At 32.8% G+C, this 26,845-nt stretch overlaps 2 protein-coding genes across 2 annotated transcripts; both read left to right on the forward strand.

Annotated features, from left to right (window-relative positions):
* Positions 1 to 1,067: 1,067 nt before the first annotated feature.
* On the forward strand, positions 1,068 to 9,632 carry LOC141846254 (putative protein phosphatase 2C 11). The gene is made up of 12 exons (XM_074734264.1): positions 1,068 to 1,197; positions 3,624 to 3,711; positions 4,661 to 4,779; positions 6,422 to 6,485; positions 7,647 to 7,755; positions 7,880 to 8,033; positions 8,250 to 8,375; positions 8,445 to 8,568; positions 8,647 to 8,723; positions 8,866 to 8,918; positions 9,111 to 9,165; positions 9,257 to 9,632. Exons 3-12 carry the CDS (start codon positions 4,663 to 4,665, stop codon positions 9,425 to 9,427), a joined length of 1,050 nt encoding a protein of 349 aa, XP_074590365.1. The 5' UTR covers positions 1,068 to 1,197; positions 3,624 to 3,711; positions 4,661 to 4,662; the 3' UTR covers positions 9,428 to 9,632.
* Positions 9,633 to 11,091: 1,459 nt separating this feature from the next.
* Positions 11,092 to 23,689, forward strand: LOC141846120 (uncharacterized). Its single transcript, XM_074734110.1, has 13 exons — positions 11,092 to 11,228; positions 13,217 to 13,630; positions 14,506 to 14,752; positions 17,068 to 17,180; positions 17,332 to 17,411; positions 17,651 to 17,792; positions 17,903 to 17,983; positions 18,688 to 18,792; positions 20,163 to 20,345; positions 21,476 to 21,568; positions 22,796 to 22,935; positions 23,020 to 23,086; positions 23,194 to 23,689. The coding sequence occupies exons 2-13, from the start codon at positions 13,238 to 13,240 to the stop codon at positions 23,311 to 23,313; spliced, it is 1,764 nt and encodes a 587-aa protein (XP_074590211.1). The 5' UTR covers positions 11,092 to 11,228; positions 13,217 to 13,237; the 3' UTR covers positions 23,314 to 23,689.
* The last annotated feature ends 3,156 nt before the right edge of the window (positions 23,690 to 26,845 follow it).

The raw sequence follows: 26,845 nt of genomic DNA on the forward strand, positions 1-26,845 counted from the left end.
GAATTAAAAAAATATAGATTTAAAATAATAATAATAATAATAATATTATTATTATTATTATGGAATTAAATTCATTACTATTAATGCACCCAAAAATGTCAACTATTCAAACTTGTCGTTTGCGTTGGAAGATGTATAGATAAAGTCAACTATTATAGCAAAAGGTGATTACATTCAACTCAAGTATCTCTCATAATTCATCTCCATATTATGTGAAAGGAGATATTACGGAATTAGTTTATAGGCGACTGTTAAGTAGTTAGGAGGTGGGAGAGTTTTTTTTTCTCCGAAGGCATGCACGCGTGAGAAATCAAACTCTTATCCATTATAGTAAATCTGTCACTCTCTAACCAACTGGACAACCGTACGAATTAGATAAAGTCAACCATAGAACTATGATCCTTTTGCTAAATCCTCTTGATCTTAAGAAAAATTTAGTTGCCATATGGAAGCAACTTGACATGTCTAACTAAACTATAATGAATTAAATCATGAGTTACTTGTTCAAATTATGATGCTTTGTTCTTATTTCAACTCCATTTGTAATTAGGAAATGGATTAACTTTTGAGTAACGTATGTGCTCATCTGCAAGGATCCAACCAATATTTGGACAAAATCTATAGGTGCCACGTCCCATCTCAGCTTCCTCTGCGGGTCCCCGCGTAGATTCCTTGACGTAATCTAAGCAATGCGGCCGCTGACTCCGTCTCCATTGAATTGTACGCTAGATTTTGATAATTTTATCTTGGGATGCAACTTTATCATGAACACTCCTAAAAGTTTATAATCAGTAATACAATTAAAGCACAATTGTTCAACGTGACAAAGATCTTAGAATTTACTTTTCTATCGTTGACTTTATGGATTGTGTAGTCAAAAGCATGAATTTGCTTTCCTTTTTTGATATATATGAACCAGAAAATGAATGGAGTATCAAGAACAGTTTGTGATATTTCACGTAAATTCAAGGACATTTCTGGTACGCTCGTCGTGATGCGGAGAAAGTTGAAGGGTCCATATGAAACTTTGATGATAATTGAGAGAATAAAAAAGAAGGAATTAATAAAAAAAAAGGGATCTTTACAGCGCTCCAAAGGCCGCTCGCTGTTCCTCCTCTGCGATTGAATCAGAATCTCTACGCCACAATAATCTCTCTGGATCTATTTTGGCTTCCTTCCTCCGCCGTCTTGGACCGGGTGAGTCTTCCCTGCTGCGCGTTCATCGTTTTCCCTCCTTTGGTTGCCGAATTCTAGACCTTTTCGCTTATTTTTTGGGTCCATCTCGAAGTATTTAGCGTAAAGTTGGGGTTTTTGAAGGATAGACGCACTTTTTACTGCTAATCCTCGCTCTCAGTGCTCAGTTCGTTGGCTTGGATGCCTGTTTTTGGCTTCGATCGATGTTAAGTGGTAGAACACCTATTCAGGTTTAGCTGAACTTTTGGCGGATATAAGCCAACACAAATAACGCTGCAGATTACTTTTTTTGGGATCACTATTATTGTTGAATCTCAAGGGTGCCTTCTAGCACTGACAATAAAATTAGTGCCTTCAAAATTTCGTTTTCCATTTCCATCAATTAATGTAGTGTCATCATATCTCCATTTATGATATGCTAAATCTTCAATATCACTATGAGAAATAATTAGGTTGGAATTGCCAAACTTTGTTGCTCAAGATGTGGCCAAAGTTCATGAGGGTGTTAAAGTGACAGCGGATTGTCTTTTGTTGAGCCCTGAGGGTGTGCAGAGTGCATAGCTAGATGGATAGTGAAGGACATGGTGGAAGAAGAATAACATGTAGAAGATAAGGAAGAAGAAAGGACCGGCGAGAATATTGGAGAAGAGAAGTTGTGGTAGCAAAATAAAGAGGGAGAGCACAAGCAGAATTAGAGGAGAGAAGGAGAAGTGTGCTGGAGGAGAAGAAAAGGATGAGAGGTGTGGAGAATAAAAAAGAGAAGAAGGTAGAATGAGCTAGAGTAAGAGGAGAAGAGAAAGATCAATTGTGTTAGACAACAAACTTATGTAAGGAGTGGTAATAAGTGGAGGATGATGAGAGAACTAGAAAGAAACACTAAGCTACTTTTGCTAGTAGAACTAGACAAATGAATTTTATCGAATAGACCATCTTTTTTTGTCAACATGAGCTAGTGAGGGAGCTGGAGCAACTTGTGGTCTAAGGATCACATAGAAACAGGCAAGGTAAGTGAGGTGAGCCCAACAATAGATTGAAAAAGAAACCAAACCATGTAATAGGTAAGGGAGAGGAAGAAGGGATAGATACATAGGATCAAACAATAGAGCAAGATTTTTAAGCGAATGAACTTTGTGAAAGTGATATGCAGTTGAGTCACTGCAAAATGCACCTGTGGTATATAGGCACATCAAAATGGGGTCCCTAATTGACAAAGTATAGATTGACAGTAAACTAGTATTTATAAAAATATTTATAAGTTTTCATTTATTACATTATATATCACCGTAATCAAGCTGAGCAATTTTATATTCAATTTGAAAATATTTTATTCATGAATTTAAGCTTTACTGATAAAATAAGACATGTAATTGTATGCATGTTAATCAACCTAAGAAATTTATTAATAGGAAAAGTTATGAATCACCCTAAGCAATCCAGATAAGTGCTTGCGTGTTTATTTGGTTTGATACTTTGATCAAATAAGTAGTAACTTGAACTTTATGGTGTACAAACTCAATCAGTCAAAACATTTTCCTATTTTGCTTGCACTGTTTCAAAGAACAGGTTCATATGTAATTGAATAACCATATGCAATGAGGGTCCCAATAGGTGATTTGGCTCATTAGGCAATTGGGTTAAGTAAAGATTGCATACTACACAAGGATTACATGGACTACATTGAAACTGATGCATGACTGTATTGCTAGTTGCTAGTAATATTTGGAACTCTTAAATCACTTCTCATTATGTTAATTATAGTTTTCTTCGGTCTTGCTCAATCCCTTACAACTTCACTTTCAATCAATTCAACTTGTCTACCTATAGAATTTATTATTCATCTTTGAATATGTACATAGCTTCTTAATCTAATACATATAAGCTTACTGATATTTGATAACGTGATCCTATCTAAGCGTGCATTTGACTTTGCAAGTTTGCACAACTATAGATAGACATGAGTTTATGGTGCATATGTTTTTACAATATGAGAAGATGCTTTTTTACTAACATGAGCAAAAAAAGGACTACCAGTGTAGGAGTTTTAATAGCAGAAAAGTAAAAAATACGAAGCAACAATTTTAGTTGTGAATAAATGAACCCTAGTCTCTCAAATCAGTTAAATTGAAATGGAAACCTTAGTACTACCCTCTTCATTTCCACTTTTGAAGTCATGAAACACATATTTCACTTATATGAAAATCTTTTGTAGCTAGCCCATTGTGTCATTAATGTATTTTTCACCCATATGTCATTTGTTATGTAGATCAACACCTAAAGTTGTTTAATATGCGTGATCTGACATCTTTGCATCTCTACTTGTATAGATTTGTGTGGCTGAGTTTATTTGTTCCCTTTTATGTATAATGTGATTTTGTAGGACAAGTAGTTTTAGCCTTCTATGCTCTAGGCATTGTTTCTACATGTTGTAGGTTGGAAGATGTGTTGTTCCTGAAGCAATGAGTATAATGGTTTGATTGCCTGCGTTTTTAGCAACTGCTTTGTTAATCTAAATATCAGGTATGTATAATCTTCTTTGCTCAACTCTATTATTCTCTTTCTTTATGGAAATAGAATAACCAATAAAATACAAACATTTCTATTATTTTTTTATTAGTAATATACTATTCACAAGCCTCAATATTTTCCCCCACTTTATCTTGTGTTGAAAAAAAATCACACCATGATTTTTATAAGTGTGAATTGTTTGTAAAACAAGTGAATATTTACATGATTTCCCTAGTGGGAATTGATTATAAAATAGAGTTCAATAGCAGATAAGAATATAAGATCCCACAAGGCGACCCTAAACTAGTTAGGACACATGGCTTATTGTTGTTCTGTATGATGAACTTTACTACAATACGACCTCTAACTCGAAGTGCATTTGTCAAAGAAAGCCCAATATGAAATATGGTAATAATTCGAAATCAGTGTAGTTGCCAGACTTTATAGTTTCCTTCAGTGGCTAAACCTGATTGTGTATCCAGAAATAAGGTTTTCTATTTTCAAATATTACTTTTCAATCTCAATGTGTCTTCTATTAGTTACTTTCTATATCTTGTACCAACAATATTTCGGTATACTTTGTTCATGTTGAATAAACCCATCTTTCTTTAAAGCCGCAAGTTTTTATGTTACTGATCTTACAGTTCATAGTAATTGATGCTGATACATCTTGAAAAATTCAAAGCACAAGAAAGGAAATGGAATAAATTCAAAAATATAGTACTTGTTACTTATATGGAACTGCATCTTTTATAATCTCATTGGTTTCATGAAGGATGACGAAATCCTCTGATTTATATCATTTGCATGTTACCTTCACCACTGCAGTTTCTGAACTCACTGACTGACAAACTTCTGAGAGAATCTTGAACTTGAGTTCATGTTAGCACCATCATTACATTTTAAATCGCTTCCTTTTTGCTTTTAAATCCTGATTCTATGTTAGTTCTTCTTGAAACAGATATGGGCATATATCTCAGCACTCCAAAGACAGATAAGTTTTCTGAAGATGGTGAAAATCATAGACTCAGGTTTGGGCTCTCATCAATGCAAGGATGGCGTGCAACCATGGAAGATGCTGTAAGTTAGTTAGTATTTTGTCTTTATTTTAATTCTCACGATTCTTAGCCAAAATCATCATCATTGTCAAGCTGTGCTTTTCCTAACTCTTAGAGGCCAGCTATTGTTTTTTTTCATTAATTGGAAGAATACAATAGCGTACTTTTTTTTCATTCAGAATATCTATACTTTTATCCTTCTTAGACTTAGGGTTGGAAAGAATTCAGTGCAGATATGTGCCCTTACAACCAACAGTACTGCTCCTCGTGAGACATTCATTAATTGGAAGTGGATCAGACGAGAAACAAATGTTATCTGCACTGAATTTATCAGTAAGAGAAAAAATGGATCGATGCCACAATGTTCGATCATATAACATAGATGGCTAGTGCCTACTATTCTCGGATTCAGACACAGATATACTGCTACTTCTCTTTTCTCCATCTCTCCAGGTGTGGATCAAGTGTCCTCATGGCTATTTTTAAATGCTTTTTACTTGTGGTCAATAGGCATATCAAATGTCCACTCAGAGTGTCGATTTCTGAGTGTTGATGGCAAACACGGATAGTGAGAGCATAAGATGGAGAGTCCAAGTAACAGAGGGCATCATTAAGTGGCAACAAAGGAAATGTAGATTACAGTGTCAATCAATTCCATTCTCTTTTTATCAGAAAAAGCAATACTAAGTTGAAGTTTCAACACATAATCGTATAATTACTTATTGCATGAGTTTGCTACTTATCATCTCATGAAATACTGGTTTCAAGCAAACGAAAGTGTCCTCTTTCTAGTTTCTACTGCAGCGCAGTTTGTCAGTTATGATGGAAACTTTGAATGATTTCTCTTGATGGAAATTTGCAAAGTTTGGTTCATAATAATAAACTGCCGGAGAGCCTGATGATCCTTTTTCCCCCTTTGTTTTGGGGTAGAAGCAGTAGTTAAAGAACAGATGAGTAAAATTTTCAATTTTGTGTTAGCGAGATACTCATGGTCGTTTTACAGAAATTTAATTTGTTACATATCCTTGTTATTGTTATGCATATGAGAAAAGGTGAAACAAAGGACAGATAAACCTAGTGGCATGTAGAAAACTGATAATGAGACTGGATTACACTTTCCTCCAATTTAAGGTTGCTTAAGAGGTTAATTTTTGTCAGTTTTGGTTCATATATGGTTTAAAAGAATGATTCAGTCCACACAAATTCTTTAGTAATACCAAGTGGCCAAGGGACCTACATCCTGTTTACTGGAGAAAACATATTCATTTTCAAGCAACGAGAGCTCTGTTGGTTAGCAAGGAGTACCGGTACATAATAATGGTGATAGCACTAAGCTAAATAGAATACTTGGTTTGGTATTCTCAAGTTTCACAGTCATTCTTCATTTTGCTAATAGAAGAATGTACCACAAACACTAAAAGGTTAAGCTGAGAAAGGTTTTGTGTAGGCTGTTTGCTCTCTACCTCACAAACTCCCATTCCTTGGGAGGTTTTGTGCACCTCTATTGACAAACTGTTTCCCCCTAATCTGACACTGAAAAAATAGTCATGTATAGATGTATCCCCCCCAAAATCAATGAATTTCTCAAAGAGTTACCTCTGTATCTGTCGTAGAACTAAAATACAAATTTATTTCAAATTTGTCATTATTTTTTCTATCTGCAGCATGCCGCTGTGCCTGATCTTGATGACTGCACATCATTCTTTGGGGTTTATGATGGTCACGGTGGTAAGTTCGAGTTGTCTTCCAATAGCTTAATTTGCATTTTCTAGCTTATTCTCGTAGAAAATTCTAGTTAACATAATTAAAAGTAATATAAGAGGTTTCAAATTTTCTAGCAAAATATCCTTCCTTGAGATTACCATGAAGAGATAAAATTGACATAGCCAACTCAAGTAGGTGGAACTAACAAAGCTTGATCATGGTGAACAATTGGTGATGATTCAAGTCATATACTTGTTAAATTCTATCATTTTTGCTGTCCATTTTCTCTATTGCTGCAAGAAACTGAAAATTGACTCTTGAACTTCATCTGGTGGATATCAATATTTAGACTATCAGTTAGAGGCCAAGCAGAGATCCGTTGGCCCAAACATCAAGTTGACCTTTTAAATACGCATGCTACCATGTCAAGATTGGCTAAAAAAGTAAGAACATATCATATAAGAGTTGTAGATAAGATAGTTTCCATATCTTCAACGTCAATGCATTCTATGGTGTTGTGCAACATTCCTAGTTGCAAATCTCTCTGTCCATTTAAGTTAACTAAGTTGTCACAACATATTCACTTACTATAACTAGCATTGCGTTTGGGTGTGCAACTGGATCTCCATAAGAGACATACAAGCATCCTAAAATCTTATGGCTGATCCCAACCCATCCTAAGAGCTTGACCTTATTTGTTATTGGTGTAGGAAGAGTCACATTGTCGACTCTTTCCTTAACTAGCCATTCTAAAACATAGTTTTGTTAATGCAATTGTCTGGCTCCATGATCACCATCACAGGTTGCATAAGGAAAATCTTAACAATCGTCGGCTTGAAATTGCGTCGTTGTGTTTGCACCATCACATTTTATCTTCTATCCTGGCATTATTGTCATATGAGAGATTCTTCATTATTGATAGCTACCATAGGGTCATATGCACTAGACCTTTGCATTCTTGGTGTTGTGAGTTGACGTCTTGCTCTTGAGATTTGTCGAGATGAAAGAGTTGATACATAGTCTGAATGGAGATTGAAAGTTTTGTGATTGGGATGATAATCAGAAAAATAAAAAATCTATATCGGTTGCCTATAAAGTAAACTTATGAAATGCCTTTGTTTTATGAGGCTTCATGATTTGGGTTGCCTATTATTTGATCTTGATTAACTAATGTAGGTGTTTCAGGGAAAGTAGTTGCTAAGTTTTGTGCAAAGTATCTGCACACACAGGTTCTCAAGAATGAAGCCTATTCAAGTGGAGATATCGGTACTTCCGTTCAAAAAGCATTCTTGAGGTAACTTAACTTCTGTTTGGAGATACACTGCCATTCATCAATTACTTAATGCATTATTATCTTCAAGAAAGGAATCAATTTCCATAAGACGGTCGAAAGGTTATGCATATTATTATTACATCAGGATGGATGGCATGATGCAAGGACAGAGAGGGTGGAGAGAACTTGCCATTCTCGGCGACAAGATAAACAAGTTTACTGGCATGATAGAAGGCCTTATTTGGTCTCCGAGGGGCAGTGATTCAAACAACAATACAGATGACTGGGCTGCTGAAGAGGTAATAACATGTTTCTGTGCTATACATCAAACATTGGACAAGTCATGTTGATTTCGATCTCCATAATCACAAATAGGATCGGATCACCTTAGAACATTCAAGTATTCTACTTGCATATCGTAAATAAGACAAGTGAGCTGCTTATACTTGAATTTCGATACAATCCATTTCCCCCCCTTTGTTGCAAGTATTTTTACTCGAACTTTGCCTGATCAGGGCCCTCATGCTGACTTCTCTGGGCCAACTTCTGGATGCACAGCTTGTGTAGCAATCATACGCAACAACCAACTTGTCGTCGCAAATGCTGGAGACTCACGCTGTGTGATCTCTAGGAAGGGCCAGGTGTGAGCCTTAGCTCAATCTTTATTCGGCGAATAGTGTTGTTCATGATACTTGTTTTCGATATTTCAGGCATACAATCTGTCAAGAGATCATAAACCAGAACTTGAGGTTGAGAGAGAGAGAATTCTCAGGGCAGGGGGGTTTATTCATGGCGGTCGAATCAATGGAAGCTTGAACCTTGCGAGAGCAATCGGTGAGTTACAGTACTGTGAAGAAAAATTAAGGGACAATCTTCTTCAATTTCGTCAAAGTTTAACTTTTATTGATGTAGGAGACATGGAATTCAAACAGAACAAGTTTTTGCCTGCTGAAAAACAAATAGTAACCGCGAACCCCGATGTAAACATTGTAAGTGCTAAATGCTCTAGCAAGTTTCTGTAACTCAATGCACTCGGTATCGATAGTGTTTGATACTCAAAAACTTGCAGTTGCCTTGTGTAACCTTGTTTAGTTACATGCTTGAGCTTGATGTGTTCTGTTAATTTTACAGGTGGAGCTTTGCGATGACGATGATTTCATAGTGGTAGCATGCGATGGAATTTGGTACGGCCTCTAAATACTATCTCCAATCGATCGTTATATCCAATTGTTAATCTGCTATCGTGTTCTTCATTTGAAGTTTCTCGATATGTTTGTTGCCATTGTTCACTAGATAAGCTGACAGAATTTGAAATCTGTATAGTTTTCTTTTCCCGCCAAGATGCTTCAACAGTTTGATGATTGTGTTGTCACCAGGGATTGTATGTCGAGCCAGCAGCTGGTCGATTTCGTACACGAGCATATCAACAAGGTGAATATCGATCGAAACTATGTATGTCTATGCACCTTGAGCTCTTTGCGAGTCCTATTGTTATCGAATCTTTTCGCGAACTCGATTGCAGGAAACACCCCTTTCAGTCGTGTGCGAGAGAGTTCTCGATCGGTGCTTGGCACCAACAACACTAGGCGAAGGGTGCGACAACATGACCATGATACTGGTCCAATTCAAGAAGCCAATCAGTTCCAAAACTGTTACTGTTGATCGATCGACTGAGACTCAAAGCACCGGCTGAAGGTGGCCGGCATCATGAATTTGTTTACTCATTTCTGTTCGACATGACACGGCGATGAGGAAGCAACATAATCTTCAAAAATAGAGGGGGAAAGAACACTAGATGGGTTGAGAAAGGTGTGATATAGGATTATTGTACATATACTTGTTTCTCATACTTTGTATGTTGTTCTTGGAGATGATCAACTAATTTTCACTTCATGGCATTGATCCGTATATGAAATTTATTTTTTAGATATCAAAATATTAGAGTGTTTTTATCACTATATTTTTCATATTGAATATATTTTTATTTCAATATTGTTGTAATAGATACTACTGTTACAATGTGTAAAAATAATAATTTGATTTGGTAAAAGAATAATATTAATATATAAAATAATTTTATATAAAAAGTATTAACTGGATTAAAATTATTTAAATTTTATTAAAATTATTTTTAATATAATACGGTATTCTTGATTATTTGAATCATTAAAAACTATTATTCTTTTAAAAAATAAAAAGATGTGTTGTGTTATATTTTTTTAACCGTCCTAAAATGTATAAAATAGATGTTATAATATATAAAAACATATAAATTTAACTTGGTAAATTGTTAGGGTAAAAATTAAAATGACATCTTTCTCGTCCCACTTTAATTTTTTTTTTATTAAAAGGACACTTCACTTTTATATATATATTCAATTATTTTTCACTATATTATTTTTATTATTATCTCTCTTTTATATTTCTTATCTAAATTTTAAATCGGGAGCGTATTACAGCAACTATAAAATCATAACTATTACACAGTTTTAGCAATTACAAACTATAGCTGTTGCAACTATGGATGTTAAAGAAGGTTTAAGAAACCATAACTTTTATTTTACGTTGAATTACGAAATACATAATATATCAAATCGAATTTTATTTAGAGATCTATATTTATAACAGACTTACAGAAAAAGCCATAACTTTTACACTTACAGGGTCCCAATTACGAATGCATAATATATCAAATTGAAGTTCGTTTAAATATCTATATTTCTTGTTATTTAGTGTAACCATATAACTCTATCTTAGGTTCAAAAAAAATACTATTTAAAGATTTTTTTTAAGGTTTCTAAGAATTTTAATCATCTTTATTTAAAGTTATTTTTCATGTTATTTATAGTGGCTATAATTTTATAACTACTATATAACTATTATAATTATTATAGTTATAGTAATTATGATATTTTAATTATTATAATATGTATAATTATTTAATTTTGTAATTATTAAAATACACCTGATTTATTCAGGATTTAGATGAGATATATACAAGATAATAATAAGGATGAAATTAAAAAAAATAAAGTCAGATCTCCTTTTCATGATTAAAAAAATATTTTTTTGATTATTATTATTTTTATATAAAATACTTTTATAAAAAAAATCTTTACCGACTAATGAAATACTTTTAAATATTCAGACATGGATGCAAAATTTCTTATTTCACTACAAATTTTACAAATAAAAATTATTAAAATAATATTTTTTTTTAATTTAACTTCTTGATTTTTTAAAATATATTTTTATAATTAAAAAAAAATAAGAAAAATTTGAAGGTCAATCTCCGACAGAAGCAGAAAAAAAGGAACAGAGTGGCCCACCGCTCTCCCACCCAGTCCGCCACGGTTTCGTCGTTGCCCTAGCGTTCCCGTTCTTCCTCCCTCCGCCAATCTCTCTCTCCCTCCTCTCCTCTCCTCTCCTCTCCTCTTCCCCTCGCCGCTTGCGACGCCGGCTCGTTGCGACAACGAGAGGATCTGGATCAAGCGGTAAGAATCAGTCCTTCTGAGCTATCAAATTAGGGAGGCCATCAATTCCTTTTCTAGTTGTTCCTTTTTTCTTCTTTCTTTTGCCTATGTTTTCGATTTTGGTAGATTTCGTACATTTTTATGTTTATTTTGCTTTTCAGTAGTTGATCATAACTCCAGGCTTATTATTAGAGAGGAGAACGTTTTTCTCTTTCTCTTTCTCAAGATCTATGTGCATTATAAGTGTATTGCTATTTTTTACTTCTGAAGGAATGGCTGAATCAATCATAGTGAAGGGAATAACATTGGAACGTTGATTTTGGTTTCTGCTTTTCAGTTTATTTGCGAAGAAAGAAGAATTTTGTCATGCAATACTTGTTTTTTTTTTTTTATCATTATAGGTAACCAGACAACGATTAGTATAATGATTTCCCATGTGATTTCATAACCTCAATTTTGTAATGTTAATTGCAGAAGAACTCTTTCTGAAGCACCAGTAGTTGGAATTAGTGAAAAATTGCACAAAACAATCTGATCAATTTGAGAGTATAACGACTAGTCCAAAAAAGTAAAAATTAAGTCAATCAATGGATCTGTCTAGTTGTGCCTTATCGAATTGAACTGCATTTTGATGATCAATTGTATTGGAGGCTGAATTCAAGATGCTGATATTAGTAAGCTGATGTTGAGAAATGAGTAACTTGATTGTCTTTTCCATTTTTCACAAACATTCATAAAACTTCTCCCTTGGAAGCAATCCAATTTAATTTTACTTAGCAAACTAGATTTATGCACAAATTTACAAAATTGATGTTCTGGAGAAATTCAATGTAAATCATTTCTTTTTCAGAGACTCGTAAGTTATTGCCAAGCAGTATGGTTAGTATTATCTATTTAGCGTGTTCAAAATTGTTTGCATATAAGCTGATTTTTGTTTGGTCAGAAAAATAATCTCATTGCACTTCATAAGGCTTAGTTCAATGCTGATTTAAAATTGATAACTCTAACAGTTCCATTTAGTCTTAGAGGAGTGTAGGGAAATTTAAAGAGTATCTGTAACTTCTGGACCCATGAATTGCATTAACTTTAAAATGTGGAGTGAAACTTCAAAAATCAAATGTTTTAAAATAAATAGAACTGAATATAAATATAACTATAGAATGAATATAAATGTGAATGTAAATCCAACAATATGAAAGAAATGGATGGATGGATGGGAGATCCCTCCAAACAAGATTTTAAGAAATGTTCGATTTTATGTTGCATCAAAACAGAGATATTGTTAATGAAATAGTGTGAGCTGTTAAAACAGGTAGAGTTTTATTGTCAAGTGCCCCATAGGTTAAAAGTGGTGAAAAATTATAAGCTGGTATATCTAGCCATATTTCATGGGTTTGACTGTCAGGTAGGTAGGAAATCTTGCATTAAAAAAGTTAGTATACTAATCATGAGTGGGCTAACACGGTATGTCTAGCCATATTTCTTGGGTTTGAATGTCAGGTAGTTAGGAAACGTCACATTAAAAAAGTTAGTGTGTAGACATGAGTAGGATAAGATGGATGTGTAACACTAATAAAAAAGATAAAATAAAGTATTACTATTCAGAGGCAATTAATTATAGCTCCAAGATGTGACTAAGTGTTGGAAAATACATCAAGATTGTATAGACATATTTAAGGATGTATAGGTTGATGAATTGAATCTATTAGTTAATGACATGATGGTTAGAGGGAAATTTAAGAAAATTCCATTTAATGCAACAAACAATGATTTAAAAGATCTAAATATTATTATTAATACCCTTGCATATAGTTCAATGATGTGATAAATTCATGTTAAAAAAGCACTTCTTTTCATGCTGATTTTGGCACCTGATAAATCTAAAGGCTGAATAAACACATTCAAGAAGGATCTGGTAACTTTTGTTGAGTGGTTTTGAACTTTCTATATTGCCATTTAGCTTGTCCTGATACTTCATTTTTTCCTTTTTTTTTCTTTTCTTTTAACAGTTTTAAGGCTAGTGGAGTCATATGGCTGCGAATGATGAGCCATTATACCCAATTGCTATACTGATTGATGAATTGAAGAATGAAGACATTCAGCTGCGTCTAAACTCTATCCGTAGGCTTTCTATCATTGCACGTGCTCTTGGGGAGGAAAGGACCCGAAAAGAATTAATTCCATTTCTTAGTGAAAACAATGATGACGACGATGAAGTTCTTCTTGCCATGGCAGAAGAGTTGGGTGTTTTTATTCCTTATGTTGGCGGTGTGGAACACGCGCATGTGTTGCTTCCACCTCTCGAAACTTTATGCACTGTAGAGGAAACTTGTGTTAGGGAGAAAGCAGTGGAATCACTCTGCCGTATTGGAGCACAAATGAAGGAAAGTGATCTAGCAGAATGGTTTATTCCTTTAGTAAAGGTATGATTAGGTATTCTACTATTAGTAGGGCTATTAGCAATTTCCATTAGAATTAATGACTAATAATTCTCCCTATTTTTTTCTGTTCATTCATGCAGGGAAGTTCTTTCTATTATATGTAGGTTCACATTAATTTTTCTCAGGGGATCATACATAAAATTTGTGAGAGACATGAAAATTGAAAAGACTAAAGAGTATTACAGAAGAACTGAAATTACACCCACAAAGATCTATATATTTATTATTTATTTTATATCTCTGGTTCGTCTACATCATTTTAAATAATATTCATATGTTTTATTTATTGGTCTTTTCATTAGAGGTTATAGACTCTACAGCATTCAACAAGGAAGTCAGTTAGTTTAACTTTTTTCACAATTAAACATCGAACATGTGGCTAAATTGCAGTTTCTTGTCTCACTGTTGAAAATTTTAGTTTAGCATAAATTTGTAATTTATTTTAATCTTCTCTAATTGAGACAAAGTAAAATCAATTTCAGCTTTGATAAAAGACAACTTTTTAATTGTAAAAAAGAGAATAATTTGAAATGAGATATGTTGTTACATTATTTTTCTTATACTTTATGTTTCATTACATGTGTTCTGTAAAAATTATCTATTTGATTCTTGCATCTAAGATATTATTGTGGAGTGCCATATCTGCTCATTCACATGAAATATTGGAGATAAATGTGATGTTTTGATAAGCTCACCCCAGCAGGTCATTGTTTTAAGCCACCTAAGGGTAAGTTTCTTTGCTATTGACTTGTTTGAGGGATTTACATTAAGTTTATCACTTGACTTCTTAGGATATTTTAGACTCTAGGTTCTTGTATTTCTCACTCATTTTTTCACTGTGTCCCCCATATGTTCAGAGGCTAGCAGCTGGTGAGTGGTTCACTGCTCGTGTCTCCTCCTGTGGTCTCTTTCATGTTGTTTATCCAAGTGCCACAGATCCATTGAAAGCAGAACTTAGATCCATTTTTGCACAATTGTGCCAAGATGACACACCTATGGTCAGACGAGCTGCTGCTTCCAATCTGGGAAAATTTGCAGCTACTCTTGAACAAAGCCATCTAAAGTCAGACATCATGTCCATGTTCGAGGACCTAACTCAGGATGGTAATTCTATTATACACTCTGATTTGAGCACCTGGATATCATTTTTCCCTTTCTATTTCCATTTCAGCATCAGCTAGCTTTGTTGGATAAGGATAGACTAAGATGGCTTAGCCATTACAACCTTGCTACATCATGCTCTGTTGGCTTATATGAAACACAATTTTTTGTTTGTGAATCTTAGATGGCGAATCATTTTCTTTTCAGTATGCTCAACTTTCCTGAACTTTATGCTGATATTAATAAGTATGCCAGTTTGCTATCAATAATCATTCTGTCTATGGGTAATAATAAGTATGTTTTGACTTGTCCTTTTTTATCAGATTAATGGGCTGTCAGAATTGTGGCATAAAAAATGATATAACAAAGATAATAACACTAATATGCATGTGTTAGGTTACTAGAAAAGATAAAATAGAAAAAATATATTATTTTTTGCGTATGGTTAGGTGTAACTCTAATAAATGAAAAACTGACAAAGAATAGGTTAAGATAATATCAGTATTTTCAAAGACCTTGATAATTCTATAGTTAGTAATAATAATATCATTATAGATTTATTATATATGGCAATCAACTATGGTTGAATATGTGAGTGGTACTTAAGACCAAGAAAATTCTAGGCAATACTTTTAGCGGTCATTTAAAAGATTGCATGCTGTTAATGATACAACATGAGATTAATGAAGAGCTAAAATCCATGTAGCCAACCCTAAATAGTTGGGGGTTATCATGACCATGACTTGTTGACAGCAGCTTTTCTTTTGAGCCCATTTAGATGGGTGGATGAATAAGAGGGAAGAAAGTGTGTGTGTGTGTGTGGGGGGGGGGGGGGGGGGGGGGGGGGGGGGCTCCTCTCTTTTCTCCTATTTATCCATCCAAGTAAGCTTGCAATTAGTGGTGTTCACATTCTATTCTTAATTTCTTATGAGTTGCAGTGTAATCCTAATTGGCTCGAGATGTTCTCATTCATTTTTCTCCTCACAGGAAATGCAAAATGCTTAGATATGAATGTGGCGTCTTTCTTAATGCCCTTATTCATCTTCCTTTGAGGATGGAAATAGGAAATTTATGATTTATTAGCTATATGTAAAGAAAATTAGATTTTAGATTTTGGTTTTCAAGAGAGGGAAGAAAATATCATTTGGAATTTAATTTTTCACAATAATTCTAGTTAGTAGGAAACTTTAATTTGAGATTTGTGTTTACCTGAGTAAATTGTTTGCCACCAATTTTAATTTTATAATAGTTCTAGTTAGAGAAGAAGATTGAGTAATTGTATTGCAACAACAACAACCGTCACTACTACCACGACCGAAGCTTATAGATTTTAGGTTGGAGAATTTTGAAATCAGATGCTACATTATAAAGGAAGATCTTAGATCATGAGAACTAGATTGGACAACCTTGAAAGTTTTGAATACTATTAATAAGTCATTTGATAAATTGACAATAAGGACAAAGTCCTTCACGCATGGATCACTTGATCAACATAAACTGATCGAGAGGATCACCAAACTTTACATGCTTCCTGTCGTACCATCCTATGTTTAGAGAATACTGAGTTTATTCCCTTAAATGCCATAATAGGAATGCACATGGAATTTTACATGAGTTAGGAGATATCACAAAACAATTTTAAGTGTTTCCCCTAGTTTGGTCCAGTAGTTAGATTCAAATGCTAGATTTGTTAACGAACATGCAAAATTATTGTGATTGGTGTTTTTTGGCCAACCAAGCACAACAAAATTTGCCAAAATGAAATTTGTTAGAGTGACTGAGAATTTTTGGCAAAGCATTCAAGCCAACATGGAACAATTAAGGGAATCACATATCTCACATTGGCATGAGATGACATCTTGACTAAAAGAGTGGTACGTTTTGACATACTTCAAGGATGAACTATATCAAGTGGGTAAATGGTAAATCTGAAAAACTATGATTGTTATTAGATAGGAGCCTCTCAGTTGACAAGTAAAAGTTTATTAACCAAGCAACTGTGGATATCTACAACAAGATTACAATGGAAAACAAGAAAAATGTTACAAATAGGTGCAAATAGTAATCTCTCTAGCACTGTTCCTCAGAGTCATGCTCCTAATGCAAGGTGGGGGTTCTCAAGGAATGAGATGGATGATGTTTTCATACTGCTCGTGGATTAAAAGATTGACATTATTTTCACGAGTTCTTTACATTGTTTTTTGTTACATGGTAACACACTCCTTTGTCATGCTACATCTTGTTATGACATCGGATAGGTATTTTGGCAGCAATTTTTCATAAATAGTCTAACAGGCTTGTGTGTTTGTGTGTTTTAGATCAGGATTCTGTGCGATTATTGGCTGTTGAGGGTTGTGCAGCACTTGGGAAGTTGCTGGAATCCCAGGACTGTATAGCACATATCCTTCCTGTCATTGCTAACTTCTCACAGGTATGATGCTTATTGCTTGCTAGTCAATTGCATAGATGTTCCTAACTATACTTTGTTGTTGAAGGGTGTATATGTTTATGTTATTCCCTTTTTCTGTTGGGCTAATAATTTTTATGCTTAGAAGTTTTATATACTTAAATGTGTTAAACAGGATAAGTCCTGGCGTGTACGTTACATGGTTGCAAATCAGTTGTACGAGCTTTGTGAAGCAGTTGGTCCTGAAGCGACAAGGTTAACAATCTTTTGCTTTATGTGTTTGATTGCTAGATATTCACTTTATTATTTTATTGTCATGGAGCTTTCAATTTTTTCTATTATTATAAGTCTCCATCTTGGTACAAGAAGTATATTCTGCATGCTGGTATAGGACTTATGTGTGAGATATCATGGCATGCATTTGCTTTCTCATTTCAATTTTTTAGATCCTCTTCGGCCTTTTATTTTGTACCTGATTCTCTTTCTTGATCAAGGGCTGATTTGGTACCTGCATATGTCCGTCTTCTTCGTGATAATGAGGCTGAGGTACGCATTGCTGCTGCTGGAAAGGTGACAAAATTTTGTCGGATCCTGAATCCACAACTTGCAATTCAGCATATTCTCCCATGTGTTAAGGTATATGTGCTAACAAGATTCCACAACTTTTCAAAGTGACGTAATAATCATGTTTAGCATCTCAAGGTTGTATTTGTGAATTTTATATTAATCAATGTGACTATATCCAGGAATTATCAACAGATTCATCTCAGCATGTTCGTGCAGCTCTTGCTTCAGTAATCATGGGCATGGCGCCTACACTAGGGAAGGTATTTAAACAGAAGTTCAGCGTGTAATATATAACATTTGATGAATAATATTATCAATTTCTTGGTGCAGGTTCCTTTTAGCTTTTAATTTAACATGATAAAATAAATGTATTTTACATAACCATCAAGATAAACTGGTATCTGTCATATGCATTGTTTTGAAAAGCCTCCAACCGCTCCATGCCAAGCAGCAAAGGATCACATGACATCCTTTTATGAACGCATAAGCATCATGCAAATTAATCCAATCCCTAGCTCATGAAAGTCCAAATCAAGTCACCTATTGAGTGACACGGAAGATCTTTGATCACAAGGCTTCAACTCTGAAGCCTCGATTACTACTTTACTAGCATTTGTCCATTGAATTTGTATACTATCAATCTAACTCATTATTTGATCCTATGTTTCCACTATTAGAGCAGTATAATTTTGATGTTTGCGTTACAGATGCTTGTTATTAATTAAAATGTCTATTTCTCTTATTCTCCCCATGAGATGTTGCATACCAACGAACATATTTTTTCACATGTTCTCTTTTGAAGAATTGGTTTTCTAGTTGCATTTTTTGATATAAACAAATAGTTTGTTGCTGTTAACATTCTAGTAGAACCTCCAGCTGTATATTCTTTTTCTGATTCAAATATAATGTATTCTATTCCTTGTGATTTAGCCGTAAGCTTATTGAATTTGTTGATCTTTTGTAGGATGCAACCATCGAACAACTTCTTCCCATTTTCCTTTCTTTGCTCAAAGATGAGTTTCCAGATGTCCGATTGAATATAATCAGCAAACTTGATCAAGTAAATCAGGCAAGCCTTCTCTCTGCAAGGGCTTTGTTATATCTGATTCAAAATCTGAGATCCATATTCATATTATTAGATTTCTGCGCAATGTATTGATTCCTTAGTGAACTCTTTTTCTTTTGATATTTCCATAAAGCTTCTTTCCTTTATTTTCTTGTGAAGGAAAATATGCAGCAAAAGATGTTGCTGCATATTTCAATGTTTGATATTTCAAATTTTGTTTTCCAGAACTTCAGATTATTTTTTATTTTATTCTTTGAAATCTAAGTCATCTTAGAGACATGGCATAATTTCTTCCAGAAAGATGTTGCTTAAAAGTAATTCTAAGAAATTTCAATGTTACTAGGTAGAGCCTTGCATAGAGTTCAATGTGGGAATTAAAGTCGCATAGCTGACCTCAAATAGTTTTGATTAGCATGGCTAATTGTTGCTGCATGTATTTGGACTTTTAAGTAATTATACATCAGACCAACAGAAAGGCAGCAAGCAGGCTCAGAGGAGAGAAATTGGCATGGGGGGGGGGGGGGGATGGAGGAGGGAAGAAGTGAAGTGGCTGCAAGGGCACGTGAAACAATTGCATTGATTCTTGTAATCTGTTTTAGACAGATTGATTTTGAGGGAAAGGAAAAAAGAAAGTTTTCCTCTCCCTTTATTTCCTATGTTTACTACAAGGAATAAGATATCATTCTGGTACCATATGCCATACTGGCATTAATTTTGTCAGATGTTGATGATCAAACAATAGATAACACTGCTGAATATATTGCACTCATGAAAGAATTTGGCTTCAACTACTAGCAGAAGGAAACTTTTGACATGAAATTGCAGGAAAAATATCCATAGAATGCAACTGTACTTCCTTAACTTTGAATTGAGGATGAAATATGTACTAACTGATTTTTTTTTAATTCCATTGACTTAGTTAAGGTGGCATAAACTCAGAATATTTGAGTTGCACTAATTTATCAAGTTACATTAAGCTAGTTATCTGTATGTTCGGTTATTAATTTTGATAGATTTTCATGAGCAGATAATAGGTAATAAAGATGCACTAAGTATTAGATATACATATTGCTCTCTTGAAAGAATTTGACTGAAACTTGTGGCAGATGGAAAATGTCTGCTCTTGTGAGATGAAATCGAAGTATGACTTTTTTTTCAATGAGCCTGTTTGTGTTTTGGTAATTGCTGAGTGCCTTTTCTTATTACATGTACTCAAGTGAGTGTCACAAGCCTCTGTAGTGATATTAAAATTGGTTTTTTTACAAAAGTAAATAGCATCAATTGATTTTTTTAAGGTAAGGATTTCTTGTTATGCCATGTGCCTGTACTCCATTTTTTTTCTTATTTTTAATTGAATTTGTGTTCTGTTGCAGGTTATTGGTATTGATTTGTTATCCCAATCTCTATTACCTGCTATTGTTGCGCTTGCTGAGGATAGGCATTGGCGAGTACGCCTTGCCATAATTGAGTACATTCCTTTGCTGGCTAGTCAGCTTGGTATTGGATTTTTTGATGATAAACTTGGTGCTCTTTGCATGCAGTGGTTGGAAGATAAGGTATGTGAATTTTTCTGTGCTGCAGCAATGGAAGGAATATAGAAGCATATTCCATTGATTCCTATAAACTTTTTACTTGAGTATCTGTTTCTCCTATACCTTATGAAAAATTCATTCATCCATTAAGAAATGGTGTTATATAGTGTATCCTCGAATTGACCATTGCACCACTTTCTCATTGGCTAACAAGTTTGATGTTTTTTCATTCTTGTTTATATTGATTCTTTGTTTAGTTGGATGTGCAACTATAAATCTTGCTATTTATATTCTTGTAGTTTTTCCAATTTTGAAAAGGTTTGTGCGTCTAGGAACTCTTAATTTTGTAAGTAATAATCAATTACTGCACTTTGAACCTTTGCAACTATAGACTTGAATACTTTGATAGATTATGCAATAATTTGACAATCGGAAAACCATCAACCAATTATCTACGTATCAGTTTCCAATAGTAATACTGATAAGTTTCAGATCAGTTGAGAAGGTATCTGAAGCAAGGATTGAAATCTCGTGCCGTATCGGACGATATGCATGAAATTTTTCGTTCCGCCGAGTCATCGGCACTGGCACAGCGCCGGTACAGGAAATCCGGCCGGGAAAGCTTCCGGAGGCGTCGCGCGGCCTCGGCGACGCCGCCAGAGGCTCCGCTCGGGGCCGGCGACGCCGCCGGAGGCGCCGCCCGGGGCCAGCGACGCCGCCGGAGGCTCCTCCTGGGGCCGGCGACGCCGCCGGGGTCCGGTGACGCTCCGTGCGAGCCGCGATCACGGCCCTGTGCGATCGCGCGATTTTTTTTTTCGGTTTAAAACTTTAGGTTTAATTAGGATTTTAATAATTAACTCCTAGCTATAGTTCAAAATTATAATTTAGGATACTTTAAATAGGCTTTATTAAAAGCTATAAAATTATCAAAAAAATTTTATTTTTTATTTTAAATATTTAGATTAAATTTTTTATTTTAATTAATATATTTTATATTTTAAAAATACCAAAACTATACCGGCACGGTACGATACGGTACCGAAACTGTATCGTTCTGGTCCGGGACCGAAACTCTGGCACGGCTCGATATTTTAAACCTTGATCTGAAGTCACGATTCCACGAACAGTTTAACCTTAATGCAACTATTCAACAGGTTTTCTCAATTAGGGAGGCGGCTGCTAATAACTTGAAGCGTCTTGCAGAAGAGTTTGGTCCAGAATGGGCGATGCAACACATAATTCCAGAGGTCTGCTTTCAGAGTACTTGATTTCATTATTCCTCGTGCTGGATTTTTAATACCTCATGCACCTTGCATCTGCATCATTCTGCAATTATGCTTTCTCATCTGTATTTTAATTTGATTTTGGATTCTCTCTTTCCTCTATTTGCTATGCTTGTAATGATGATGTTTTACCAATATTGTGTTGTAATTTTAGGGGATTATATATTACTTTTCAGCGATGCACTTTAGTTACGGATCTAGAACAGTTTGTTCCATTCAATCTTTTAAGCAAATATAGTACGCCTATTTGTATCTTGAAATGCAACCTTGCATACTGGATGAAATGTTTCTATAAATATTATGATCCAGAGAAATAGGGTACATTTACATATGTAAATGAGATCATCTATATTTGGATATTGATGCCATGAGTTATACAATAGTTGGCTTTTAGTGAGAATGACCAGGAAGATATGGAACGAGCAAATAAACTAGGGGATATTTGAGTTTGAGCATCTATCGGGAGGTGTTTGGACTGTCCCTGAAATCAATGTAGTGGAAACTATGAACCCTGATATAGCTTACTGGTAATTGCAAGTGATGTTTGTGCTATAGTAAAATGACTGGATAAAGTGTGTTGATTTTATCCGAGCTTTGCCTGCACCATTCTAACTCATAATATCTTATCTAATTAGAATTTTAGTTGTAATTTGACTTTTTGCAAATGCAAACGTAGGGTATTTCTGGTCCTCTGAAAAGTTCTCTTGTTTAGATTTTCTCTCATCTTTTCTGCTTTACTAAATTACCGAAGTATGCCAAGGTCTATTCTATGAGCTAACATAAGAGAAGAATTGTATAATTTGAGAAATTTCTTACACTAACATTGATAAACCCATTTGTGATTGTTTTGGAGCTTTGAACCATCAGTTCTTTTCTGATTTTATGCGCATTACTTTTTGGGTTACTGATATTGAGACAATTAGATAACTTTGAAATAACCAATAGATTCTATTGTCAGAACAGTTGAATCTGTTAGTGAAGGGTAAGAGGGAGAGAGGGAGACTAAAGAAATTGTTAGTCCATGTAATTATTTTTAAGATCACTAAAGATATAGCCACAGATAAAGTTCGATGGAGGCGTAAGATTCATGCAACTATCCCCAAATAGTTGGGACAAATGAGGGATACTTTTGAAATCTAGTTCCACAATCAAATGTTAATATTGACGACAATGCTCTTATTTCCCTTGTAGGTACTAGAAAAGATCAATAGCCCGCATTATCTTTATCGTATGACCATTCTACGTGCAATTTCTCTTCTTGCCCCTGTTGTCGGTGCTGATATCACGAGCGAGAAGTTATTGCCCATCGTGATTGCTTCCTCGAAGGACAGGTAAATGCATCATCGGGTTATACGAGAATGGAAGTCTACTTTTGTTACATTGTCACAGCCATCTGAACATTATAATCCTTGTAGGGTGCCCAACATCAAGTTCAATGTCGCAAAGGTTTTGCATAGCCTTGTTTCCATACTCGACCAATCTGTGAGTACATAGAATGTGCAATTCTAGTTTATCTATCTTGACTATTCTGCCATCATCTCCATATTATTGGCAGTCTGATTATGTGCTCAATTCTCTATTTATGTTAGCTGGTGGACAAGACGATTCGACCTTGCCTGGTCGAACTCACCGAGGACCCCGATGTGGACGTCAGGTATTTCGCGAACCAAGCACTGGAAGCATGTGATCAAGTTATGATGTCAAGCTAGGAGATTGATTCATCTTGAAGCTTGCTTTACATCCAAACCCCTACACAAATAATTGTTTTTGGTGGACTCGAAATCAATGATGCTGTAGGGGTTCTTGGACGATCCTAAGCTATTTTGTTCCCATCGTCGTTAATTCTTAGCGACGGAGGTTTGTTATTGTGCAGTTGCAAACGATTTCTTTCGCCTACCGAAGTTGTCTTGTTGTAAAAATCTTCTATTTGAGACAATGTTGCCATTGTGACAAATCATATGTTAGGGTTTTAAGATCTCAGTGCTTGGTTCTTTGATTGCTAGAAATCGACGATAAGATTATCGGTAACAAGTTGTTTTGAAAGCTATTTCTGATCTTAATGTCATTTAGGGGGCATTTGGTTGAGGGTTATGTTGATAATTTTGATTATTTGTCTAAGGTTTTCATGTTCGATTTAGGTCCTGATTGATTTTTAAATTAATATAGTATCATCGTTACATCAATAAATGAGTTATAATTTGGGAATATGATTATCTTGTAATTTAAGATTTTTTTAGATTTTAGAAGTTAATAAAATTTTTATTTATGATTATTTTTTAATTTTAAAATTAAATTAATTTAAATGTATTATAAAATTTAATAGAAATTGAGTTAATAAATTTTAATTCAAATATTTATAAATTTATAAAAGATAATTTATTGTAAATTAAAAAAATAAAATTAATGAATATTTATTAATTTAATACATTATTTTATTAAAATAATTATTTTAATAAATTATTTTATTAATATATATTTTTTAAATTTTAAAAATAAAAATTAATAAATTATATTATTAATTTAATAAATTATTTTATTAAAATATATAAATTTATTTTAAATTTTAAAAAATAAAGTAACGAATTATATTTATTAATTTAATGAATAATTTTATTAAAATAATTATTTTAATAAATTATTTTATTAAAAATATATAAATTTATTTTAAATTTTAAAAAATTATAATTATTTATTATATGATCAATTTATTATCATCATTAATATTATTATTTTAATTTATTTTAAAAATAAATTAAATAAAAATAATATAATAAATATTAAATTGATTATGTTTTATTTTTTTTAAATAAATAAGTTGAATCAAATAATAAGAGATTATGTTTTATTCTTTATAATTATGATTATGTAATTACTTAATAATCACATAATCAAAATTATAAATGTCATATTTGGTACCCACTACATTCAAAATTTTTATGATGCTTTCATCAGAAATTTTCTAAACATGTTAAAATTAAAACTTCACCATAAGTCTATAAACACTATATTAGTTTAATTTTTCATTATACATAAATATTTTAAAATTAAATGTTGAAAAATTTATTAAATTATCAACAAGCTAGAGATCATGATCCACAAAGGTGTTTGATAAAAGAATACTTATTATAAGTATTCAAACCAAATTTATTATCATAAGTCAATGCCTATTATTAATGATAACTTGATGAACATGTATGCTTGCAAATAGATAACTAAATATATAAAAAAGATACTTATTATTTATGATAATGTATGATCTAAACTTATCATAAAAGTCGAAGTCTATTGATGATTAATTGATTGGATATTGTTTTAGTCGGCGCCAAAGCGATGACTTTGTGATCAAATCAATATTAATCAGAGCTTAATAATATTTAGATTCAATTTCTATCTGATTCATTGTAAACCAAATTGAATTAAAAACTGAATATATCTATCTCTATTAAACCAAAAAAATGCATACTTTGCATTGAGATCATATTGAATACTTCAATGTTTATGAAATTTATTTCAAAAATATAGAATACATCTGTTTAAGTTGACATTTACTATTATAAGCTTAACAAATTAGATAAATAAAATTTTGTTTGGCTTGCCTATTTTACCTTTTTCTTTAATTTGCTCCATAGCTTAAGATATTATATTTTACTTCTATTAATTTGTAAAATAAAAGTAAAATACTCAATCTAACATGATTTGATAGAATTAAAAAGATTTTTTTTCTATTAAAAATTTTAATGTGATTGAAGGGAAATCTTGACGCAATAATAAAGTTATTATCGTGTAACTTAGAGATCATGAATTTGAATTTCAAAAAATATCTCTTATAAAATAGAATAAGATTACATACAATAAATTCTTCTTTATGGAATTCGTATTAACGAAAATTTTATGCATCGAACTATTTTTTAAAAAAAATAAAATTTAATGTCGTTCCTAAAAGAATAAGTCTTCTCCAACTCCTCTCTCCTCTTGTCAAATTGAGAGACAAATAATTTAATTTTATCTTCGAAGCATAGTTGAGTTAGTTATAGTAGGATAGACTTGTTAAAATGGATAAAGGTCGAAAGACGAAGCCGAGACAATACCTTCCTCCGTTGTGATCAACTATAACTTTCTGATCAAAATTTATAACGATGTTCAAATTTTTTTTTCAAAAAATTATAATATGTAATTTTACTCAGTTAATCTTACATAGTCACATGCGATAGAAAAAATTTATGATTAGCCGGAAGAGAAAAACTATGGTTTTTTTTTGGAAATTACGAAGATAAAATAAGAAAAATAGATAAAGTATGAGGAGCAATGTGATAATATAAAATTGAATATAAATTTATAAAGGTCAAAGGGTGAATTTTATTTTTGTCATCATAAAAAATTTGTTGTATTAAAAAAATAAAATAATTTTTTTATCCTAAAATTATTTTACTAGTATTATTTAAAATTATTACAATCGAGCATTTTTTTAATCAAAATTATTATAAAATTGTTACAATAGTATTTTAAATTTCAAGTTTTGACAAAAATTAAGTTAAAATTATTATAATTTTATTAAATAAAAGGCAAAAGTTAAAAGGACTTTTTATTAGAATCACAAACAGACATTCTTTTTCATTTATTATCAAAGAATATGATCATAATTGTTACTCCACTTATATATTTTTATTATTTTGAAATTATTTTTATTTTTGATATTATTATAAAATTATTTTTATTTTTGATATTATTATAATAACTACATGATCATAATTGCTACTCAATAATAACAACTACAATCTCATAACTACTACACAATTATAATAATTATAATTTTATAATTACTACAACTATACAATTACAACCGCTATAATTTTGTAACTGCTATAATATAATATTAACTAATATTGATCAGAAATAAACTATCTATGTTTACAATAATTACAATTCGTAACTACTATAATATGGTATTAACATGTGATAATCAATATTGATAAGAGATGAAGTATCTATATTTAAAGAGTTATAAAATAGTTGCTACAACTAATCAGAATTGAAGTACTACTATATAACATAATAAGACGAAGTGGTTATAATTTATTAATACCATATTGTAGTGATTTTATAATCTTATAATCACTATAATTTATTAATATTGATTAAAATTATAACACAATTATTTTTACAATAAAATGAAATCCACCACCCAAACGACCCTACACGGTCGATCCCACGACCATTTGTGAGGAGGTAAATTGAAACTAC

Source organism: Curcuma longa, chromosome 15, assembly GCF_044706935.1.
Source record: "Curcuma longa cultivar G26 ecotype Majalengka, Jawa Barat chromosome 15, ITB_CL_G26_1.1, whole genome shotgun sequence".
Taxonomy (NCBI): Eukaryota; Viridiplantae; Streptophyta; class Magnoliopsida; order Zingiberales; family Zingiberaceae; genus Curcuma; species Curcuma longa.

What these genes read in the sequence shown, in the direction of transcription:
- LOC141846254 (XM_074734264.1), top strand. Translation starts at nt 4,663, where the DNA reads ATGGGCATATATCTCAGCACTCCAAAGACAGATAAGTTTTCTGAAGAT. An exon ending in GTGCAACCATGGAAGATGCT is followed by an intron (nt 4,780 to 6,421) that starts GTAAGTTAGTTA and finishes TTCTATCTGCAG; the next exon opens with CATGCCGCTGTGCCTGATCT. An exon ending in GTAGCATGCGATGGAATTTG is followed by an intron (nt 8,919 to 9,110) that starts GTACGGCCTCTA and finishes TGTTGTCACCAG; the next exon opens with GGATTGTATGTCGAGCCAGC.
- LOC141846120 (XM_074734110.1), top strand. Translation starts at nt 13,238, where the DNA reads ATGGCTGCGAATGATGAGCCATTATACCCAATTGCTATACTGATTGAT. An exon ending in TGGCGCCTACACTAGGGAAG is followed by an intron (nt 17,984 to 18,687) that starts GTATTTAAACAG and finishes GATCTTTTGTAG; the next exon opens with GATGCAACCATCGAACAACT. An exon ending in TGCAGTGGTTGGAAGATAAG is followed by an intron (nt 20,346 to 21,475) that starts GTATGTGAATTT and finishes ACTATTCAACAG; the next exon opens with GTTTTCTCAATTAGGGAGGC.